Source organism: Bos indicus, chromosome 11, assembly GCF_029378745.1.
Source record: "Bos indicus isolate NIAB-ARS_2022 breed Sahiwal x Tharparkar chromosome 11, NIAB-ARS_B.indTharparkar_mat_pri_1.0, whole genome shotgun sequence".
NCBI lineage: Eukaryota > Metazoa > Chordata > Mammalia > Artiodactyla > Bovidae > Bos > Bos indicus.
Window position 1 is genome coordinate 9,503,611 of NC_091770.1, and position 20,612 is coordinate 9,524,222.

A 20,612-nucleotide genomic window follows, 5' to 3' on the forward strand; every position below is an offset into this window, starting at 1 on the left:
TTCCCTTCTCCAGTGGACCACATTCTGTCAGATCTCTCCACCATGACCTGCCCATCTTGGGTTGCCCCACGGGCATGGCTTAGTTTCATTGAGTTAGACAAGGCTGTGGTCCTAGTGTGATTATGTTGACTAGTTTTCCATGAGTATGGTTTCAGTGTGTTTGCCCTCTGATGCCCTCTTGCAACACTTACTGTCTTACTTGGGTTTCTCTTACCTTGGATGAGGGGTATCTCCTCACCACTGCCCTTCCTCACCTTCAATGTGGGATAGCTCCTCTAGGCCCTCCTGCACCTGTGCAGCCACCAAGACAATAGTAGTTGCACAAATCCACCTCTTTTGGCTCTGATTCTAGGGTTGCCACAACCATTCCATGACCTAAGAGGAAACCAATACTTTATTGCTGTCAGGCAGCAAAAAAAGAGGCAGAACCAGGAGAGAATTCAAGACTTCTCAAGATTCTTTTTAGAATACCACCGCAAGTATGGAAGGTCATCAGGTCTGCAGTACACTGAACCTCCCTTGGAAGTAGCCAGACAATGTTTGATTCACTGCATGTTGAGAGTTGTTTTTGCCCTTTTGATGCTCTGTAGTTGGCAGCTGAGTGACAAACTTTATAGCCGCCAACTCAACCAAGAGATTTATAGATTATTACTCACCTCCACCACAATCTTTTGCAAGTCTCTTTCTGATTCAACCCTCTCCTGACTTCAAGTCTACTTCCCTTTAGTGTCTTTTTGTTAAGGCATAATTTTATTTCCCAAATAGGTGATAAAGTTTTCAGGGTCATGCTGACACTGTGTTTGGCAAAGGAGGGGCACAATGACTGTAATATTTAAACAAGAGTAGAGACAGGGGTATGAAATATACGGTGTGGGGAGTCAATAATTATGTAATATATTTGTATGTGACACGTTGTAACTAGATTTCTTAAGGTTATCATTTTAAACTGCACACAAATATCCAATCACAGTGTTGTATACCAAGAATGAACATAGTGTTGTAGGCCAATTATACTTCAAAAACAAACAAAAACAAACTCATAGAAAAAAATGATCAGATTTATGGTTATCAGAGGTTGGGATTTGGGGGGAAGGAGGAATTGGATCAGCCTAGAGATGCTAGATTCTGAACACTGTAAAAGAGAATTACATGGAGACAGCTGGCAGCTATTCTATTTGTCTGCTCATTTCTGTCTCCATTGACTTTTCAGTCCCATGGAAGTCAGAAACACCTGCATGTCAGAGAATTAAATGCATGATTCTGAGATTTTCTTGGATACCTAAATCCCAAAGGCAGTATAAGACATAATTCAAAGGGATGGATCTATGAACTTTGCAAGAAAGGAAATTGTTTTTCAGTGTAGACAGTAGTTATTGGCAGGTATTAAGAGTGCAAAATAGTAACAAAGGGATGGGAAAGGATGTGAGGCATGGCTCCTTTTCCCCCTGCCAGGACTCTGTATCTAGGCCAGTGAGGTAGGAGTACTTGACAGTGGCCACTTTGAGTCCAGCACCCTCTCAAGAACAAGCTTCCTGACTTCCAGTCAGGAGTCCTTACAACCTGGGGGAAGGGAGCAGCACCCCAGAAGGGGCATGGGCTATGTTCCACCCCAGGCTGCTTGGTTCCTGCCCACCGTGCACCTCAGTAGCTCAGGGTAGTAGTCTTATGGGACTGGGCTAAACCTATTCTTTAAAAGGTATTTGACTTTTTAAATGCAATAGGCAGAATTGATATGATTATAACTGATATGAAATGCTGATTGGAATATTTGTTATTTCTAAACTCTGCTGAATTTGAAAAGCAACACACAAATCTGGATGTGGGCACTCATTCAGATGACACCATTTGTTGTTCAATACCAAGCAAGAGATGGAGAAATGGCTCCAGGCCTGAAGTCATCCTTCGGTTTCCTTCACTCTTCCTGCAAAAGGTTTCATCCACCCTGGCCTTTAATATGCAAAAGTGTGTCTGTCTCAGAAGGTGGAGTCTCTTTCTTTTCATGAAGCATACTTTTTATTTTAACCACACTGAATTGGTGAAGTTTTCTCCAGGAACCATTGCTTTTTGTTGGCTTTAGGTCACTGCTTTCTCATTCATACACATTCACTTGCCTTCAAATTGTATGGACCTGTACAGGATTGCTAGCCTTTTAAACCGTCATACGGGGACTTTAAAAACTACTATTTCTATCACGATTATTCCTTAATCTAAAAAAGATATAGACTTTGTGTTGAATAAATTCACAAATTGTTCTTATTTTTCTGATTTTGCTGTAAGCCACCAACCTATACTGGGGCATCGTGCGCCTAGCATAAGAGTTACAAGGGTGAGAATGTCTCTCCTTGGAAAGTGCCAGATGGGTTCTAAAATATTAAAACACCTGGCTGATTTTTCTTACAAGTTTTTGCATTCATGTCATAAAAATCACATAGCTTAAGGTTAGAATAGTCATAAAAATCACCAGGACTCAAAGGGTTTCTAAGGAATTTTTCACTGGGCAGGAACAATGCATATCCCTAATGCAGATTTTGGTGACCAAACTGGAATTTTGTCCTTTCTTCTCCATTCCAGGTACATGGCCATCATCCACCCCCTCCAACCCAGGTTGTCGGCCACAGCCACCAAGGTGGTCATCTGTGTCATCTGGATCCTGGCTCTCCTCCTGGCCTTCCCTCAGGGCTACTATTCAACCACGGAGACCATGCCCAACAGAGTGGTGTGCATGATCGAATGGCCAGAGCATCCCAACAAGATTTATGAGAAAGTGTGAGTAGAGACGACTCCCAGCGCCTTCTTTGCCTTCTCTTGTTCCTTCTTTCTTTCCATGTTCTTTTGTTGATCAGGATTTAATTTGTATCTGTAAGTATTTCTCACAACCACTCTGATTTCAGGTTGGTATGTCCATAGTTATGAGGGAACTATTATGTCCCCAATACTATTCTGGACTTTGAATGAAAAGTCTTGTAGTATAAGACCTGGGTCATTTGGGTGCACTTCCATATTCTTCCTGCCAATGAACCAAATGAATGCTAAAAAACCAGTTACTTTGCCCTGCCAATGTCTGCATTCCTTTGCCTTGAAGTCTCTTCTTCACCTATAGAATGCCACTTTGCCTTCTTGCACAGCATGCCAGAGAGTGAGGGAATTAACACCAACCCTTACTCCCAGCAGTTCTCAAAAAATGACTGACGGGAGTTGGCATATGAACACGCCAGCTCCCTCACCCTTCAGATGGGATGTCTCTGTGGGGTGTGTGTTTACTGTGTTCAGGGTTTCCTCTTACAATTAAGCTCCAGTCACCCTGGTGATAGCTGGCTCAGTGACACAGCCTTTGATTTCCCTACTGTCGTTTCTCCTTCCAAATAAGTCATTTGCACTTGAATATTTATCTCAAGATCTGTATCTGGGGAAAACTAAACCAAAACACCTACCTTCCAGGATTTTTCAGCTGGAAAAAATACCCATGCATGTGAAATGCATGGAAGGCAAGGCTAGCACATTGAGACCATACGAGTTACAGGTCCCCAACAGGCAGACCTACTTCTCTTCCAGGGACTTGACTGGCCACATTTAGGGTTTTTTGAAGCTATTCTGGCATATTTTTCTGAGAGTTCTTATCTTAGAGGCAACATTAAAATGGTCTTTTCTTTGTTTTGTTCCAAGTGAGCAGCAATATGACATTTATATTACACCAGTTTTCTGAACTCAAAGCACATTGATAATGTGATTCCTTTTGAAAGACCTCTATAATTTTCCAACCTTGGGTTTATTAAGGGAATTGTAAAAGACCACTGGTTAGGATCCAGAAGATCTGGATTTAATTACAAGATTGCCAGTTAACTAGCTATGTGACCCTGGGCAAGATCACAGTCTTCCCTGGTTGTTAAATGGAGCATAATAAGGCACTCCTTCCAGTAAACAATCATTTTGAACAGCAAACAAGAGAATATATTCTCACTTTGTAAGCTATTCAGTGCCATATGAAAAATATTTTTATTGAAACAAATTCATTAGATAGTATAATCATTATAGACCTTTGAACTTCTTAAGTGGTAAAATGAAACACTGTACCTGTTGGCCCCCTATATTGAGGGTCCAAAAGCCTGTTGCACAGAGTCACACTGCTGCACCTGTTCCATGGAATGGAACAAGCAATGTGGCTTACCAGAAAGCAATATGTAAGGCTTGTGCACAAGCCAAGCAATGTGGCTTACCAGAAAGCAATATGTAAGGCTCAGACTTTGCCTTCCAGACACAGACAGTGGGATTTAACTGATCAAGCGGTGGGAGGATTAACACTCAACCTAGGAGGTAGTGAATATTTTTCTTTCAAGTGAAACTACAAGCCTGAACAGAGTCACAGCAGGAGAAAGAGCATAGCTTTACAAGCTGTTCAGGACCCATGAACATGTTCAAGCCAGAAGGTTCCCTCAAAGGTGGGGTGGCCCTCTGAAATAAAGCTCTTTATATAAACTGCTTCAGAAATTGCCATCAACTTCATGAACTGGAGTTCAGTTCTTAGCTCTTGTGATCTTTTCAAAGTCTGATCACACCTTTCTTCAGCTTTTTGTTTCAAATAAGCACAGTTCTTCTGTCTTCTAACAAATTCAAATTTTAACTTAGAAATAAAGGTTTCTTTTCTCATAGATGTCTATGACCTCATTCAAGAAACGGTAGTGTTTAGTGTTTCACCTTTAAACACTTTGCTGTTTTATGCTTACTAATGCTGCGATTCATGGGGTCACAAAGAGTTGGACACGACTGAGTGACTGAACTGAACTGAACTGAATGAATAGGAAGTCCCTCTGAGACTCAACGTTTTAGGCTGTCTTTTCAAGTTACCTTTCAAGAATTTAGGGTAACTGCTATTGGACTTATGGTTAGGTTTGCTGCTATTGTTTATTTTATAATTTTAACCTAAAATATGAGGCTAGATTAAGAGACTCTGATTTTATCTATTCAAGATGTATAAAAATGTTTACAGATGCAGTAACAAGTTGAAAGAGTCCATATTTGCCATGCACGTATTGTCTTACAAACATAAGTGTAAGCTTTATGCCAACCTATTTTGTTTTTGTCAGTATCTGCCATAATGCATTATGATACATTTTAGGCAACTTAAATTTTACCAGTTCTAAACTAAGCACATAGTTATATTCTTTTCTTCTGTTAAAACTAATGATTGCAATTTCCACAATACGTGATAATTCCAAATCTGAAACCTGAAGGAAACTTTGCTTTAAGACAAAGTATAATTAGGATAACAGCATAGGCTCCAGTTAAATGAGGGATCAACTCCCAGCTACAAAACTCTCAAACTGAGTCATAATGCAAGTTATTCAAGCTTCTAAGACTAATAGTATAGTCCATATAGAGGTGTTGACAGAACTAATAAAGATACGTGCTTAGCTAGTGCCACGCACATTGCGAAGAGTCTAGTGAATGTTATCTACTGCAGTTAGCATCACTCATTGATCTGAGTACATGTCATTGGCAGATGGTGGGCAGACTGGCAGCAGACAGTGTGGTGGGCAAATGTTTAGGCCCATTTGTCTGATGAATAACTTCTGCCAGATAATTATACTAAAAGATTTTGTGAAAATCTTAGTTTGCTACATTTGCCTTCTGGCTGCATGGTTAACCTCTAACCCTGATCATTTATCATTTAGACTCTTATTAATACATGGATTACATTAAACACTTTTAAAGAAAAATAACCCAATAAAAGAATAGGCAAAAGTGTTGAACATGTGCCTCACAAAAAGAGATATCTAAATGACCAATTAATTTATAAGGAGGCACAAAACTTCAATTGTCACCAGTGAAATGCAAATTAAAACCATAATGAAACCTTCCTGCCTACTCATTAGACTCACAAATGTTCAGAAGTCTGACTAAGCTAAGCATTTAGAACTTTTGGTGAAGAACCTATTGTAGACTGCTAGAAGCGTATGGCAACCCACTCCAGTATTCTTGCCTAGAGAATCCTGTGGACGGAGGAGTCTGGTAGGCTGCTGTCCATAGGGTTGCACGGAGTTGGACATGACTGAGGCGACTGAGTGTGCATGAATGCATTGGAGAAGGAAACGGCAACCCACTCCAGTATTCTTGCCTGTTGAATTCCAGGGATGGAGGAGCCTGATGGGCTGCACAGAGTCGGATATGACTGAAGCGACTTAGCAGCAGGAGCAGCACAAGCATACATTGATAAAACCACATTGGAAAACATTTTGTGGTATTTGGAAAAGAAGAAACTATTAATTCCATAAATAGGTAGTAATACTACAACGCCAAGCAAAGAAGTAGTCACCATGAAAATGAAGACTATGATTATCTCTCAAGGGAAGGAAAGGAATGTGATCAAGAAGGGACACACGGAAGTGCTTCTGAGGAAATGGCATATTTCTTCAGTTCAGTGATAGGTAGTAGCATGAGTGTTTGCTTTAAAATTACTCATAATACCAGGAAGTTTGGTTTATGCACTTTTTCTGGAGGTATGTTTCATTTTTAAAAATATTTATTCATTTGGCAGCATAAATCTTTAGTTGCAGCATGCAAGATCTTTAGTTGCAGCATGCGGGATCTTTAGTTGCAGCATGCAAACTCTTAGTTGCAGCATGTGAGATCTAGTTCCCTGACCAGGGATTGAACCTGGGCCCCCTGCACTGGAATCATAGGAGTCTCAGCCATTGGAACACAAAGGAAGTCCTATGGAAGTATGCTTCATTTTTATTTAACTTAAAATTGAACGCTATTCAAAGGCGGTTGCTTTTACAAACTCTCAAGAAACTGCTTCGATGGGGATAATCCCAAAATGTCCTCCATAAGAAATTTCTTCTAAGGTGTGGGGCTTTTCCTGGGAGTGATAATCATAGGTACTCATCTCTGGATAAGCCAAAGTGTCAATGGGCCTACCTCATTCTCATGTTTACTTGCATTTTGCCTTGCTGACTCCTATGTTGCAGAGACTTGGAATTTTTCCAATTGGTCTAAGGGTTTTAAGACAAATTATTGAGCTCGGAGGGATGTGACAATGTTAATAAGAGAACAAGCCCATAGGCTCTCCATAGTACTCATCCCCTGCTGCTATTATTCATAAGTACATACATCTGGATTACAAAATGTTGCACATAAACTTGGTTAATCTTCTTTGGTAATCATTTAAAACTTTACGAATAAATTACAGAGTACGGTGAAAATTCTAACAATTTCTTTAATCACCCGTATTCCCATCATTTATAAAGGCTCAAACATTTTGATGAATTTCCATCCAGGGAATTATTGCTCTTAGTTTCTTTTGAAGTGTCTTGTGTACATACCGGTCAACACAAATAAAGATTGTTGCCATTTTTGTAACACAAATTAAGATTATTATGTGTATTGTTCTGTACCTTTTTATTTAACTTAATACATCTTAGACATCTTTCCATAAGAGTTCATAAAGAGCTTCTAAATGGCCAATATCCATGGGATCATAGGAAAAGCAAGAGAGTTCCAGAAAAACTACTTCTGCTTCATTGACTATGCTAAAGCCTTTGACTGTGTGGATCACAACAAACTGTGGAAAATTCTTCAAGAGATGGGAATCTCAGACTACCTCACCTGCTTCCTGAGAAACCTGTATGCAGGCCAAGAAGCAATAGTTACAACATGACAGGAACTGGTTCCAAATTGGGAAAGGGGTATGTCAAGGCTGCATATTGTCACCCTGCTTATTTACCTTATATACAAAATACATCATGTGACATTCTGGGCTGGATGGAGCAAAGCTGGAATCAAGATTGCTGGGAAAATATCAATAACCTCAGACATGCAGATGACACCTCTTTAATGGCAGAAAGAGAAAAATGAAAGTGAAAGTGAAGTCGCTCAGTCGTGTCCGACTCTTTGCTACCCCATGGACTGTAGCCTACCAGGTTCCCCCGTCCATGGGATTTTTCCAGGCAAGAATACTGGAGTGGGTTGTTATTTCCTGGAACTAAAAATCCTCTCTATGAAGGTAAAAGAAGAGAGTGAAAAAGCTGGCTTAAAACTCAACATTCACAAAACAAAGATCATGGCATCCAGTCTCCTCACTTCCTGGCAAATAGATGGGGAAACAATGGAAACAGTGATACACTTTATTTTCTTGGGCTCCAAAATCACTGCAGGCAGTGCCTACAGCCATGAAATTAAAAGATGCTTGCTTCTTGGAAGAAAAGCTATGGCAAACCTAGACAGTGTATTAAAAACCAGAGATATTTTTTTTTTGCTGACAGAGATCCATATTGTCAAAGCTGTGGTTTTTCCAGTAGTCATATATCAATGTGAGAGTTGGACCATAAAGATGGCTGAGCACCAAAGAATTGATGCTTTTGAACTGTGGTGTTGGAGAAGACTCTTGAGAGCCCCTTGGACAGCAGGGAGACCAAAAAAAGTCAATCTTAAAGGAAATCAATCCTGAATATTTACTGGAAGGACTGATGCTGAAGCTGAAGCTCCAATACTTTGGCCACCTGATGCGAAGAACTGACTCATTTGAAAAGACCTTGATGCTGGGAAAGATTGAAGGCAGGAGGAGAAGGGGATGACAGAGGAGGATGAGATGGTTGGATGGAATCACTGACTTGGTGAAGGACAGGGAGGCCTGGCATGCTGCAGTTCATGGGGTTGCAAAGAGTCGGACATGACTGAGTGACTTCACTTTCACATGTTTCTTATTAGGAGTGGGGTTGAATTTTTTCATAATTTTTATATTTATCTTATATTCTGCTTAATTCATTTACCATATCATAAAAAATTTCCTATTATTTTCATGTGTCATTAAACATGTTTCTACAATTTGATGTGAATATATGTGTGTGTGCATTTGTAAATAATAGTTTTGTTAGCTAAACTGCTATGAAAATTGATTACTCCAGTGGCTTCTCGTAGCTGACTAGTAAGATAAAACATCAAACTTCATAAGTATGCTGCTTCTAGCTATATCCTTAGATACCTGCAGGGACAGGTTTAATGTCCTCTGCCATCACTGTTTATGTCTACAATCTGCAACTACAGACTGCTGTTCAAACATTCTAACATTCATGAAAGTGAAGACTTGGGCTTATTATTAATGCAATATTGTCATAGTTTACAATTGATTCCTGCCATAATTTTAGCAAGTTGGTAGCTGTGGCCCCTCTAGTGAAACTGTGATACTATGTAGGAACTTCTATAATGATGGAGTGATTGGTGAGGAAGAAGAATTGCATGGGTAACCAAAAGTGATTCTTCTTGGTGGAGAAAAAAAGCATATTAAAAAGAAAAGAAAGTATAAAGATGAGATATTTGGCTTCGCAAAATGCAGATTCAGTAATTTGCAAAGTTATTTGGACCCAAGCACACTCTTGAGGATGCTATACAGACTGTCGAGTTGCCGTGGTCCTGTGGGGTTATAGGCGATACTCCTGAGGACAAGGAAGATGAATGAGGACTCTTCATCAGAGGGTCAGCAACATAGCCAAGAAATAAGGATGAAAAATGAGAAATATACCCCCACAGAATGAGATTTAGATAGCCCGGGGAATTTCAGCTTCCCTGAATCATTTATAATATTGGTTATATGTCATTTTCTGTTAATTAAATTTCTTAACACATAACCTTGTGGTAAAGCTTTAGCATGAAGTAAGATGTGGCTATTCTGGATTCCAAATATCATCAATAGTTCTGGAAAGGGAAGCTATGTCAGAAAACAGCATCACTCAATGACTCTAATTCCCTGAAGATTTTGTGGAAATGTATATGAATGTGGATATATTAACTCTAATATAATTCTCTGTTAGAACCAATGATAACAGAAGACTGTCTTCACTTATAGCATTTGGTCTTTTGTATGTCATGACTCATCATCTTACCTGACATTTTTATTTTTATATGTATTCTTTACTTTCATTAACAATATTGAAAATTAAAAATCAACTAATTGATAGAGAATAAAAAGGAAAGAAAGAATACTGGAAAAAGTACCTGTGGTGTTACTCCCTGATTTTCCACATTCTTGTGAAATAATGTGAAAAAAAAAATGTAGCTTCTTTGCCAAGCTACTCAAGTTCTCAGCCAAAAGGGTGTCAGCATATTTGTGGTTCCAGGATTGTTTATTCTAGCTGCTATGATTAATCTCCTCCCTGACACCCACTACATTTATACAGCCATACAGCCCAGCATTCCTGGTGTTGTCACCAATGTTGATGGAAAGCAGTTAATTCAATAATGAATAGTGCATTGACATTTTAGGGGGAAAGAGTTGCATGAAAACAAGCCTTTAACTCTGACTCCCAGAAAAAAAAAGCTACAGAAGGAGGAGAAAAAGAAGCCTACATTAATGTAGAAACTAGAAAGGCTGTCATAAAACTGCCACAAATTTCACTATTGGTAGACAGTGCACAGATAGAGACAAAGAGGACGCAGCAGCCACCACGGACAGTCAGGGGCAATCCATGTGGCAATCCCTGATCAGGAGGTGAAAGCGCCCCTGAGAAAGATGGGACCACCTAGTCTGGGATTCTTTGGTGCTGTCACAATAAGTTTCAGAGGCTGCTGAACTTACTGGGAAAGAGAAAGCAAAACCAGGCCTAAATGCATATTAGAGTGTAAGATAAAATGCACTATTTTCTGCAAACCTGTAAATAATCACACTGCTGCAGCTTGAGAAAAGAGGAATGAAAATACTGCTAAAAAGTTACATTGATAAAAGGCAATAGAATCAAAATCTGTGCAGTTTCTTTTAAATACCTCGTAAGCTCTTAATGAGTTCAGAACCATATGGACAACTTGTTAATTTCTATGATCTAAATGTAAAATGTAAGATCCAAAAATAAACAGTCAGCTTAATTTCATTACAAACTATAGATATAAGATTCACACCAAAAATTCAAAATTGTGTTAAAATAGCAATGTTTTATTTTCTGAGCATGACTTTTCCAGCAAATAAGGTTAGTAAGTTATCAGGAAATTGTTATTTTATTTTATCGAATTAATTGGTCAAAGGGAAGTATTATATATTTGCCTCAATAAATGACAAAAATAATATTTATTAAAGAAAAATAGCTTATCTCAGCAATAATCTTTGAGAAAATTAAAGTGAATAACACTTCTTCTTTATAACAAAGACAAAACTCAGAAAATTAAGAAATAGATATTCTATGAAGAAAATTTAAAAATCATTGGATTTTAGACTTTTGTTGTTGTTCAGTCCCTCAGTCATGTCCAACTCTTTGTGACTCATGGACTATAGCACCCCAGTCCTCCCTGTCCTTCCCTGTCTGCTGGAGTTTGCTCAAACTCATGTCGATTGAATCAATGATGTCATCCAGCCATCTCATCCTCTGTCACCCCCTTCTCCTCCTGTCCTCAGTCTTTCGAAGCATCAGGGTCTTTTCCAATGAGTCGGCTCTTCACATCAGGTGCCCAAAGTATTGGAGCTTCAGCTTCAGCATCAGTCCTTCCAATGAATATTCAGGACTGATTTCCTTTAGGATGGACTGGTTGGATTTCCTTGCAGTCCAAGGGACTCTCAAGAGTCTTGTCCAACACCAAGGTTCAGAAGCATCAATTCTTCGGTGCTCATCCTTCTTTATGGTCCAATTCTCACGTCCAAACATGACTACTGGAAAAACCATAGCTTTGACTACATGGATTTTTATCAGCAAAATAATATCTCTGCTTTTTAATATGCTGTCTAGGTTTGTCATAGCTTTTCTTCTAAGGAGCAAATATCTTTTAATTTCATGGCTGCAGTCACCATCTGCGGTGATTTTGGAGCCCCCCAAAATAAAGTCTCTCACTGTTTCCATTGTTTCCCCATCTATCTACCATGAAGTGATGGGACCAGATGTCTTCATTTTTTGAACGTTGAATTTTAAGCCAGCTTTTTCATTCTTCTCTTTCACCTTCATCAAGAGGTTCTTTAGTCCCTCTTCACTTTCTGCTGTTAAGGTAGTGTCATCTGCATATCTAAGGTTATTGCTATTTCTCCCAGCAATCTTACTTTCAGCTTCTGCTTCATCCAGCCTGGCATTTCGAATGATGTACTGTGCATATAAGTTAAATAAGCAGGGTAACAATATACAGCCTTGACGTACTCCTTTCCCAATTTGGAACCAGTCCCTTGTTCCATGTCTGGTTCTAACTGTTGCTTCTTGACCTGTACACAGGTTTCAAGGAGGCAAGTAAGGTGGTCTGGTTGGTGACATTGGTAACTTCCATATATCCTTACAACAATCCTAAGAGGTAACGAATACTCCTATTATTTTTGTCTAGAAGTATGAAACAATGAAACACTTATTCAAACTCACAGGTTAGTGAATGCTGCTGCTGCTGCTAAGTCGTGTCAGTCGTGTCCGACTCTGTGCGACCCCATAGACAGCAGCCCACCAAGCTCCCCCGTCCCTGGGATTCTCCAGGCAAGAACACTGGAGTGGATTGCCATTTCCTTCTCCAATCCATGAAAGTGAAAAGTGAAAGTGAAGTCGCTCAGTCATGTCTGACTCTTAGTGACCCCATGGACTGCAGCCTACCAGGCTCCTCCGTCCACGGGATTTTCCAGGCAAGAGCACTGGAGTGGGTCGCCAGTGCCTTCTCCAGGTTAGTGAATAGAAGAGCCAAAATTGAAGGTCTGGTCTTCTGTCCTCTAGAGTTAAAAGTTTTCCTCCCTAAACCAAGAGATGACTCTAGACAGCTCATCATCTTCCTGAGCCAGGTAAAAATGCTATTGTATGGTGGGTAATTCAATAATTTCTAAAGTTCTGAGTTAGAAATATTGTAAAGTGTAGTCATAACTGGCCCAACGGATGAGTAATTTTTGAAAGTCCAAGCGAATAGCTATTTCTGAGTATATCAATGATGAGTGCTCAGAGGAAAAGATGATAGTGTATGTGTATATGAGTGTGTTTTTATGCATGTGCTCTGTGTGCCTTTGGGGAATTTAGCTGTTTTCTCAAGATAGAGTTACCGAGTACTGCATTTTTCTTCCTCATCTCATACAAAAAGACATTCAGTGTTTTAGCCATTTGAAATATGCCTTATGCTCCTATAAATATTTATGCTATTAGAAAGAAATAATCCCATTTTGATTTCTAAATTCAGTAAGGATTATCTTTGCCTCAATCCTGAAACGTGAGTAATAGGTTGAGGAGTAATTACTTTCTCTAGTGCTGTGATCTGCGGACAGATCGGCTTAACTATTTCAAAACCAACTTCCGTCACAAATATAGAAAACAAACTAATGGTTACCAAAGGGGAGAGGGAAGGGGGAAAGGATAAATTAGAAGTATGGGGCTAACAGATATGAATTACTATATGTACAAACTACTATATATATATATAATAGATAAGCAACAAGGATCTATTGTATAGAGCAGGGACTATGGCCATTATCTATGGTAATAATTTATAATGGAGTATAAAATATTCTAAAGCTACTGAATCATTATGCTCTACCCCTGAAGCTAGTATAATATCATAAATCAACACTACTTTAATAAGTAGATTGATAAATAGAGAAGGACACCAACTTCTCACGACCTGCTCCGCACTTTGTATTGTAATAACCTGCCTGAGGTGACACAACTGCTTAGGAAATGTAAAAATTTCATACTCTTTGGATATATACCCAGAAGTGGATTGCTACTTGTATTTCATTTGAGGAAGCTCCATACTGTTTTCCACAGTGGCTGCACCAATATGCATTCCCACCAATGGTGCACAGGAGTTTTTCTCCACATCCTCTCCAACACTTGCTATTTCCTGCCTTTTTGATGCCAGTTACTCTAATGGGCATTAGGTGTTATCTCACTGTGGTTTTGACTTGCATTTCCCTGATGATTATTGATGCTGAGCATCGTTTCGTATGGCTGTTGGCCAGCTGTATGTCTTCCTTGAAAAAAATGTCTATTTAGGTCCTCTGGCCATTTTTAAATCACATTTTTTACACTGAGTGCTCCTTATATATTTTTGATATTAACCCCTTGATGGGTATATGATTTGCAAATATTTTATCTTGTTTGGTAAGGCCTCAAGCAAAGACAGGATTTTGATGCTTTAATGCATTTGTTAGAGAGTTCGTGGGCGTATGATTCAATGTTTATGTTCACTTTACATGAACATTAGAATTATTTTGCCTTCTTTTCCCCATAATAATCCTGAGAATCTTCAGGATTTGTTACTAAATAGATTAAAAATATGGTAGGTAGTGTAAGAACTACAAAAAAAGAAAAAAAGAACTCTCACTAAGAAGCTATAGGAGACAAGTCATGGTGCTAAACATTTTGCACACAGTATGAGTATCAGACTGAAGCCAAAGAATATTTATGGTTTGAAAAGCATATAGAGTGACTATTTGCTTTTTTGATGCTCAAAGAGGACCCTCAGTTCCCCTGAATACATCCTGACTAGGGCGCTGGTTGCATCTCTGTGCTACCTCCATGATTTGGGAAGTGGCATAGATGGTGTAATTGGAACATATTGGAGCAGAACGTGGGAAAGCAAACCAATTGGAGCAGAACATAGAAAAGCAAACCAAGATGTCTTTGGACATTTTGCCTAGAAAAAGAGTCTTCATAGAGAGGAAAATAATAAAGTGAAAGTAAAGGGAAACTAAGAGAAATGAAAATCATATTAATTTGAATGACATTAAGTTTTTGTCGAGTTCTTATATGAGCCAGGCATTATGCTAAGCACTTTAAACGAATAATCTCGGTTCTTTCCTCCTTGGTGGTGGTCAGGGGCCTTCCTTGGCTGATCTAAGGAGCCCTTCTCACTCCTAGTTGGGAACATTTCCCTGCTCTAATAATAGTAGTCTCACCAATAGAGCAGTGGTTCACTTGCTATCAGGAGGCCCAGGTTAAAATTCAGACTTTCCAGAAGGGGCAATGCAGTAGATGTGGATGAGCTTTCCAATCTGAGTTGGTTGATATGAGTTTGATTATTGGAGGAAAGAGAGATGAACATAGAGCTGAGATCAAAAAAAAAAAAAAAAAAATGGACATAATAATGAGAAAGAAAAGAGGATGGACTGTTAATGGATTATGTTCCTGGAAGCTTTTCCTGAGCTCTCCATATTGTCTCCTGTGTGTGTGCTCAGTGGCTTCAGCTATGTCTGGCTCTTTGCAACCCCATGTAGCCCACCAGGCTCCTCTGTCCATGGGGATTCTCCAGGCAAGAATACTGGAGTGGGTTTCCATGCCCTCCTCCAGAGGCTCTTCCCAACCCAGCAATGGAACCCAGGTCTCCTGCGTTGCAGGTGGATTCTTTACCAGCTGAGCTACCCAGGAAGCCCTGTCTCCTCTCCTTTGTTTTTTGCTTCTCTTCTTTTCACAGCTATTTGTAAGGCCTCCTCAGACCTCATACCATTTTGCTTTTTTGCATTTCTTTTTCTTGGAGATGGTCTTGATCCCTGTCTCCTGTATAATGTCATGAACCTCCATCCATAGTTCATCAGGCATTCTATCAGATCTAGTCCCTTAAATCTATTTCCCACTTCCACTGTATAATAAGGGATTTGATTTAGGTCATACCTGAATGGTCTAGTGGTTTTCCCTACTTTCTTCAATTTAAGTCTGAATTTGGCAATAAGGAGTTCATGATCTGAGCCACAGTCAGCTCCTGGTAGGAGACAGGGTCTCCTGGGTAGCTCAGCTGGTAAAGAATCCACCTGCAATGCGGGAGGCCTAGGTTCCATTGCTGGGTTGGGAAAAGCCCCTGAAGGAGGGCATGGCAACCCACTCCAGTATTCTTGCCTGGAGAATCCCCATGGACAGAGGAGCCTGGTGGGCTACATGGGGTCACAAAGAGCCAGACATAGCTGAAGCCACTGAGCACACACACAGGAGACAATATGGAGAGCTCAGGAAAAGCTTCCAGGAACATAATCCATTAGCAGTCCATTAATTCATTTATCCTTTCTCCTAATTGTTATCACTTAAGTGGTTTCCAGTGTTTTTTTTTTAATTTTATTTTATTTTTAAACTTTACATAATTGTATTAGTTTTGCCAAATATCAAAATGAATCTGCCACAGGTATACATGTGTTCCCCATCCTGAACCCTCCTCCCTCCTCCCTCCCCATACCATCCCTCTGGGTCGTCCCAGTGCACTAGCCCCAAGCATCCAGTATCGTGCATCGAACCTGGACTGGCAACTCGTTTCTTACATGATATTTTACATGTTTCAATGTCATTCTCCCAAATCTTCCCATCCTCTCCCTCTCCCACAGACAGTATTTTTTTACTCTGAAATTATTGTGAATGATTCCTGAGGCCCAAGTGTAGAAGAGTTTCTCTAGGGCATCTTTAAATGAAACTAACTTCAGTTTGCACATGTTCAACTTTATAAGATAATGTTTATATAATTATTTTTCAAAGTAGGTGTACCAACCTACGTACCCACCAGCAGTAAATAAAATTCCTAGTGTTCCATGTCCTTGTCAACACTTGGTATTGTCAGACTTCTTTATTTTTTGCCTTCTCTATTTTTTACATTTAGTAAACATAAAATGCTATCTTGTCATCATCTTAATTTGCATTTCCATGAGGAAGAAGACAATTGTTTCAAGAGGAGGGAGTGATTAGCTGTGTAGAATGCTGCTTCCAGCTTTAGTAGTTTAATGGGTCACCTTTCTCAAAGATGCTTACATTTTAATATGGGACAAAGTTTTGACTCAAAGGAATGGATTTGAAATCATGTACAATCAGCCCTATTATAGCCGATGAAAGAGGGGACAGCTGGGAAGAGAAACAAGCTCATAGCAACCCTAAATCTAGGGTGAACAACCATACTCATTTGTCTAGAACAAATGGGGGGGCTTCCCTGAATGTAGGACTTTTCATTTTAAAATCAGGAAAATTCCAGGCAAGCCAAGCCAAGTTGGTCATCTACTTACAGTACACACATAGATGCTCTCCAGCCTTATTAGAACTAAAGCATTTTATTCCATGCAGAAAGACTCATCCTGCACACACACTCCAAATCAGCCTGGCCTCTGTACGGCAGACAGCAGCATAGAGACTACAATTTGAAGCTACCATCTTGCCTGAAAATATTGTTTGTTATTAATGAATAAGGTGAATGAAATAATGTTATTTCTCATTTTAAAACAGAAATCTGGCAGGGGGGGGGAGGAATTTAAAGAGAAATCTGGGTCATATTGCATTTATATAGTGCATTCCCCAATAGCTATTTTTTTAAAAATTCCTATCTCCCCATACTGGAGGGAAACATCTCAAATTGATACAGGTTCCAGGGCCAGTCTCCCTGGGAAAAATCAGCCACACTCTACAAAGTCATGTTACTTTCTATAAAGTTACATTCTATAGAGTTATGTTACATTCTATAGAATCATGGAGTTTGTGTTCAGTCTCCCCCACAAGGTAGAGAATTCCTAAGAGATCCTGATGGACTGTTAACAGGACTTCAGAGTTAAGAAGCATGGAAGGGTGGCTCAGATGGTAAAGTGTCTGCCTGTGATGTGGGAGACCCAGGTTCAATCCCGGGGTCAGGAAGATCCCCTGGAGAACGAAATGGCAACCTACTCCAGTACTCTTGCCTGGAAAATCCCATGGACAGAAGAGTCTGGTAGGTTACAGTCCATGGGGTCTCAAAAAGTCGGACATGACTGAGCTACTTCACTTTTACACAGGACTGGGGAAACAGACTCTGGGAGGGCACAAACAGAACATTGTGCACACCGGGACCCAGGAGAAAGGAGCAGTGACCCCACAAGAACCTCACCCAGACTTGCCAGGGAGTGTCCAGTGTCTCTGGTGGAGGCATGGGTCAGTGGTGGCCTGCTGCAGGGTGGGGGACACTTAGTGTAGCAGTGCCTGCATGGGACCTTTTGAAGGAGATCACCATTATCTTCATTACCTCCACTGTACTTTGGCCTCAGGTCAAATAACAGGGAGGGGACACAGCCCTGCCCTTCAAAAGAAAATTGGATTAAAGATTTACTGATTATGGCCCTGCCCATGAGAACAAGACCCAGTTTCCCCCTCAGTCAGTCTCTCCCATCAGGAAGCTTCCATAAGCCTCATATCCTTCTCCATCAGAGGGCAGACAGATTGAAAACCATAGTCACAGAAAACTAACCAATCTGATCACATGGACCACAGCCTTCTCTAACCCAATGAAACTATAAGCCATGCCATGTAGGGCTACCCAAGACAGACGGGTCATGGTGGAGAGTTCTGACAAAACGTGGTCCATTGGAGAAGGGAATGGCAAACCACTCCACTATTCTTGCCTTGAGAACCCCATGAACAGTATGAACAGGCAAAAAGATAGTACACTGAAAGACCCCAGGTGGTAGGTGCCCAATATGCTACTGGAAATCAGTGGAGAAATAACTCCAAAAAGAATGAAGAGATGGAGTCAAAGCAAAAACAGCACCCAGTTGTAGATGTGACTGGTGATGGAAGTAAAGTCCAATGCTGTAAAGATCAATATAGCACAGGAACCTGGAATGTTAGGTCCATGAAACAAGACAAATTGGAAGTGGTCAAAGAGGAGATGGCAAGAGTGAACATTGACATTTTGGGAATCAGCGAACTAAAATGGACTGGAATGGGTGAATTTAACTCAGATGACCATTATATCTATTACTGTGGGCAAGAATCCCTTAGAAGAAATGGAATAGCCATCATAGTCAACAAAAGAGTCCAAAATGCAGTACTTGGATGCAGTCTCAAAAATGACAGAATGATCTCTGTTCATTTCCAAGGCAAACCATTCAATATCACAGTAATCCAAGTCTATGCCCTGACCAATAATGCTGAAGAAGCTGAAGTTGAATGGCTCTATGAAGACCTACAAGACCTTCTAGAACTAACACCCCAAAAAGATGTGCTTTTCATCATAGGGGTCTAGAATCCAAAGCAGGGAGTCAGAAATACCTGGAGTAATGGGCAAATTTGGCCTTGGAGTACAGAATGAAGCAGGGCAAAAGCTAATAGAGTTTTGCCAAGAGAACGAAGTGGTCATAGCAAACACCCTCTTCCAACACACAAGAGAAGACTCTACACATGGACATCACCAGATGGTCAACACCGAAATCAGATTGATTATATTCTTTGCAGCCAAAGATGGAGAAGCTCTATAAAGTCAGCAAAAACAAGACTGGGAGCTGACTGTGGCTCAGATCATGTACTCCTTATTGCCAATTTAAGTACTCAGACTTAAATTGAAGAAAGTGGGAAAAACCACTAGACCATTCAGGTATGACCTAAATCAAATCCCTCATGATTATACAGTGGAAGTGACAGATAGATTCAGGGGATTAGATCTGATAGACAGAGTGCCTGAAGAATGATGGATGGAGGTTCATGACATTGTACAGGAGGCAGGGATCAAGACCATCCCCAAGAAAAAGAAATCCAAAAAGGCAAAATGGCTGTCTGAGGAGGCCTTACAAACAGCTATGAAAAGAAGAGAAGCAAAAGGCAAAGGAGAAAAAGAAAGATATAAGCATCTGAATGCAGAGTTCCAAAGAATAGCAAGGAGAGATAAGAAAGCCCTCCTTAGCAATCAATACAAAGAAATAGAGGAAAACAATAGAATGGGAAAGACTAGAGATCTCTTCAAGAAAATTAGAGATACCAAGGGAATATTTCATGCAAAGATGGGCACAATAAAGGACAGAAATGGTATGGACCTAACAGAAGCAGAAGATATTAAGAAATGGTGGCAAGAATACACAGAAGAACTATACAAAAAAGATCTTCTCAATGCAGATAATCACTATGGTGTGATCACTCACCTAGAGCCAGACATCCTGGAATGCAAAGTCAAGTGGGCCTTAGTAAGCCTTAGGAAGCATCACTAGGAACAAAGCTAGTGGAGGTGATGGAACTCTAGTTGAGCTATTTCAAATCCTAAAGGATGATGCTGTGAAAGTACTGTACTCAATATGCCAGCAAATTTGGAAAAATCAGCAGTGGCCACAGGACTGGAAAAGGTCAGGTTTCATTCCAAATCCAAAGAAAGTCAATTCCAAAGAATGCTCAGACTACCACACAATTGCACTCATCTCACACACTAGCAAAGTAATGTTCAAAATTCTCTGAGCCAGACTTCAACAGTACATGAATTTGAACTTCCAAATGTTTAAGGTGGATTTAGAAAAGGCAGAGGAACCAGAGATCAAATTGCCAGCATCTGGTGGATCATCAAAAAAGCAAGAGAGTTCCAGAAAATCATCTATTTCTGCTTTATTGACTATGCCAAAGCCTTTGACTGTGTGGATCACAACAAACTGAAAAATTCTTCAAGAGATGGGGATACCAGACCACCTGACCCGCCTCCTGAGAAATCTGTATGCAGGTCAAGAAGCAACAGTTAGAACTGGACATGGAACAACAGACTGGTTCCAAATCGGGAAAGGAGTACATCAAGGCTGTATATTGTCACCCTGCTTATTTAATTTATATGCAGAGTACATCATGAGAAATGCTGGACTGGATGAAGCACAAGCTGGAATTAAGATTGCTGGGAGGAATATCAATAACGTCAGATATGCAGATGACACCACCCTTATGGCAGAAAGAGAAGAAGAACTGAAGTGCCTCTTGATGGAAGTGAAAGAGGAGAGTGAAAAAGTCGGC

At 40.1% G+C, this 20,612-nt stretch overlaps 1 protein-coding gene across 1 annotated transcript in view; it reads left to right on the plus strand.

Annotated features, from left to right (window-relative positions):
• The window catches only part of TACR1 (tachykinin receptor 1), a 189,018-nt gene that overhangs the window by 103,190 nt on the left and 65,216 nt on the right, over positions 1–20,612 (plus strand). Inside the window, exon 2 of the mRNA XM_019969858.2 lies at positions 2,572–2,766. Coding sequence (XP_019825417.2) covers positions 2,572–2,766 — 195 coding nt within the window. The remainder of the gene's footprint in view (positions 1–2,571; positions 2,767–20,612) is intronic.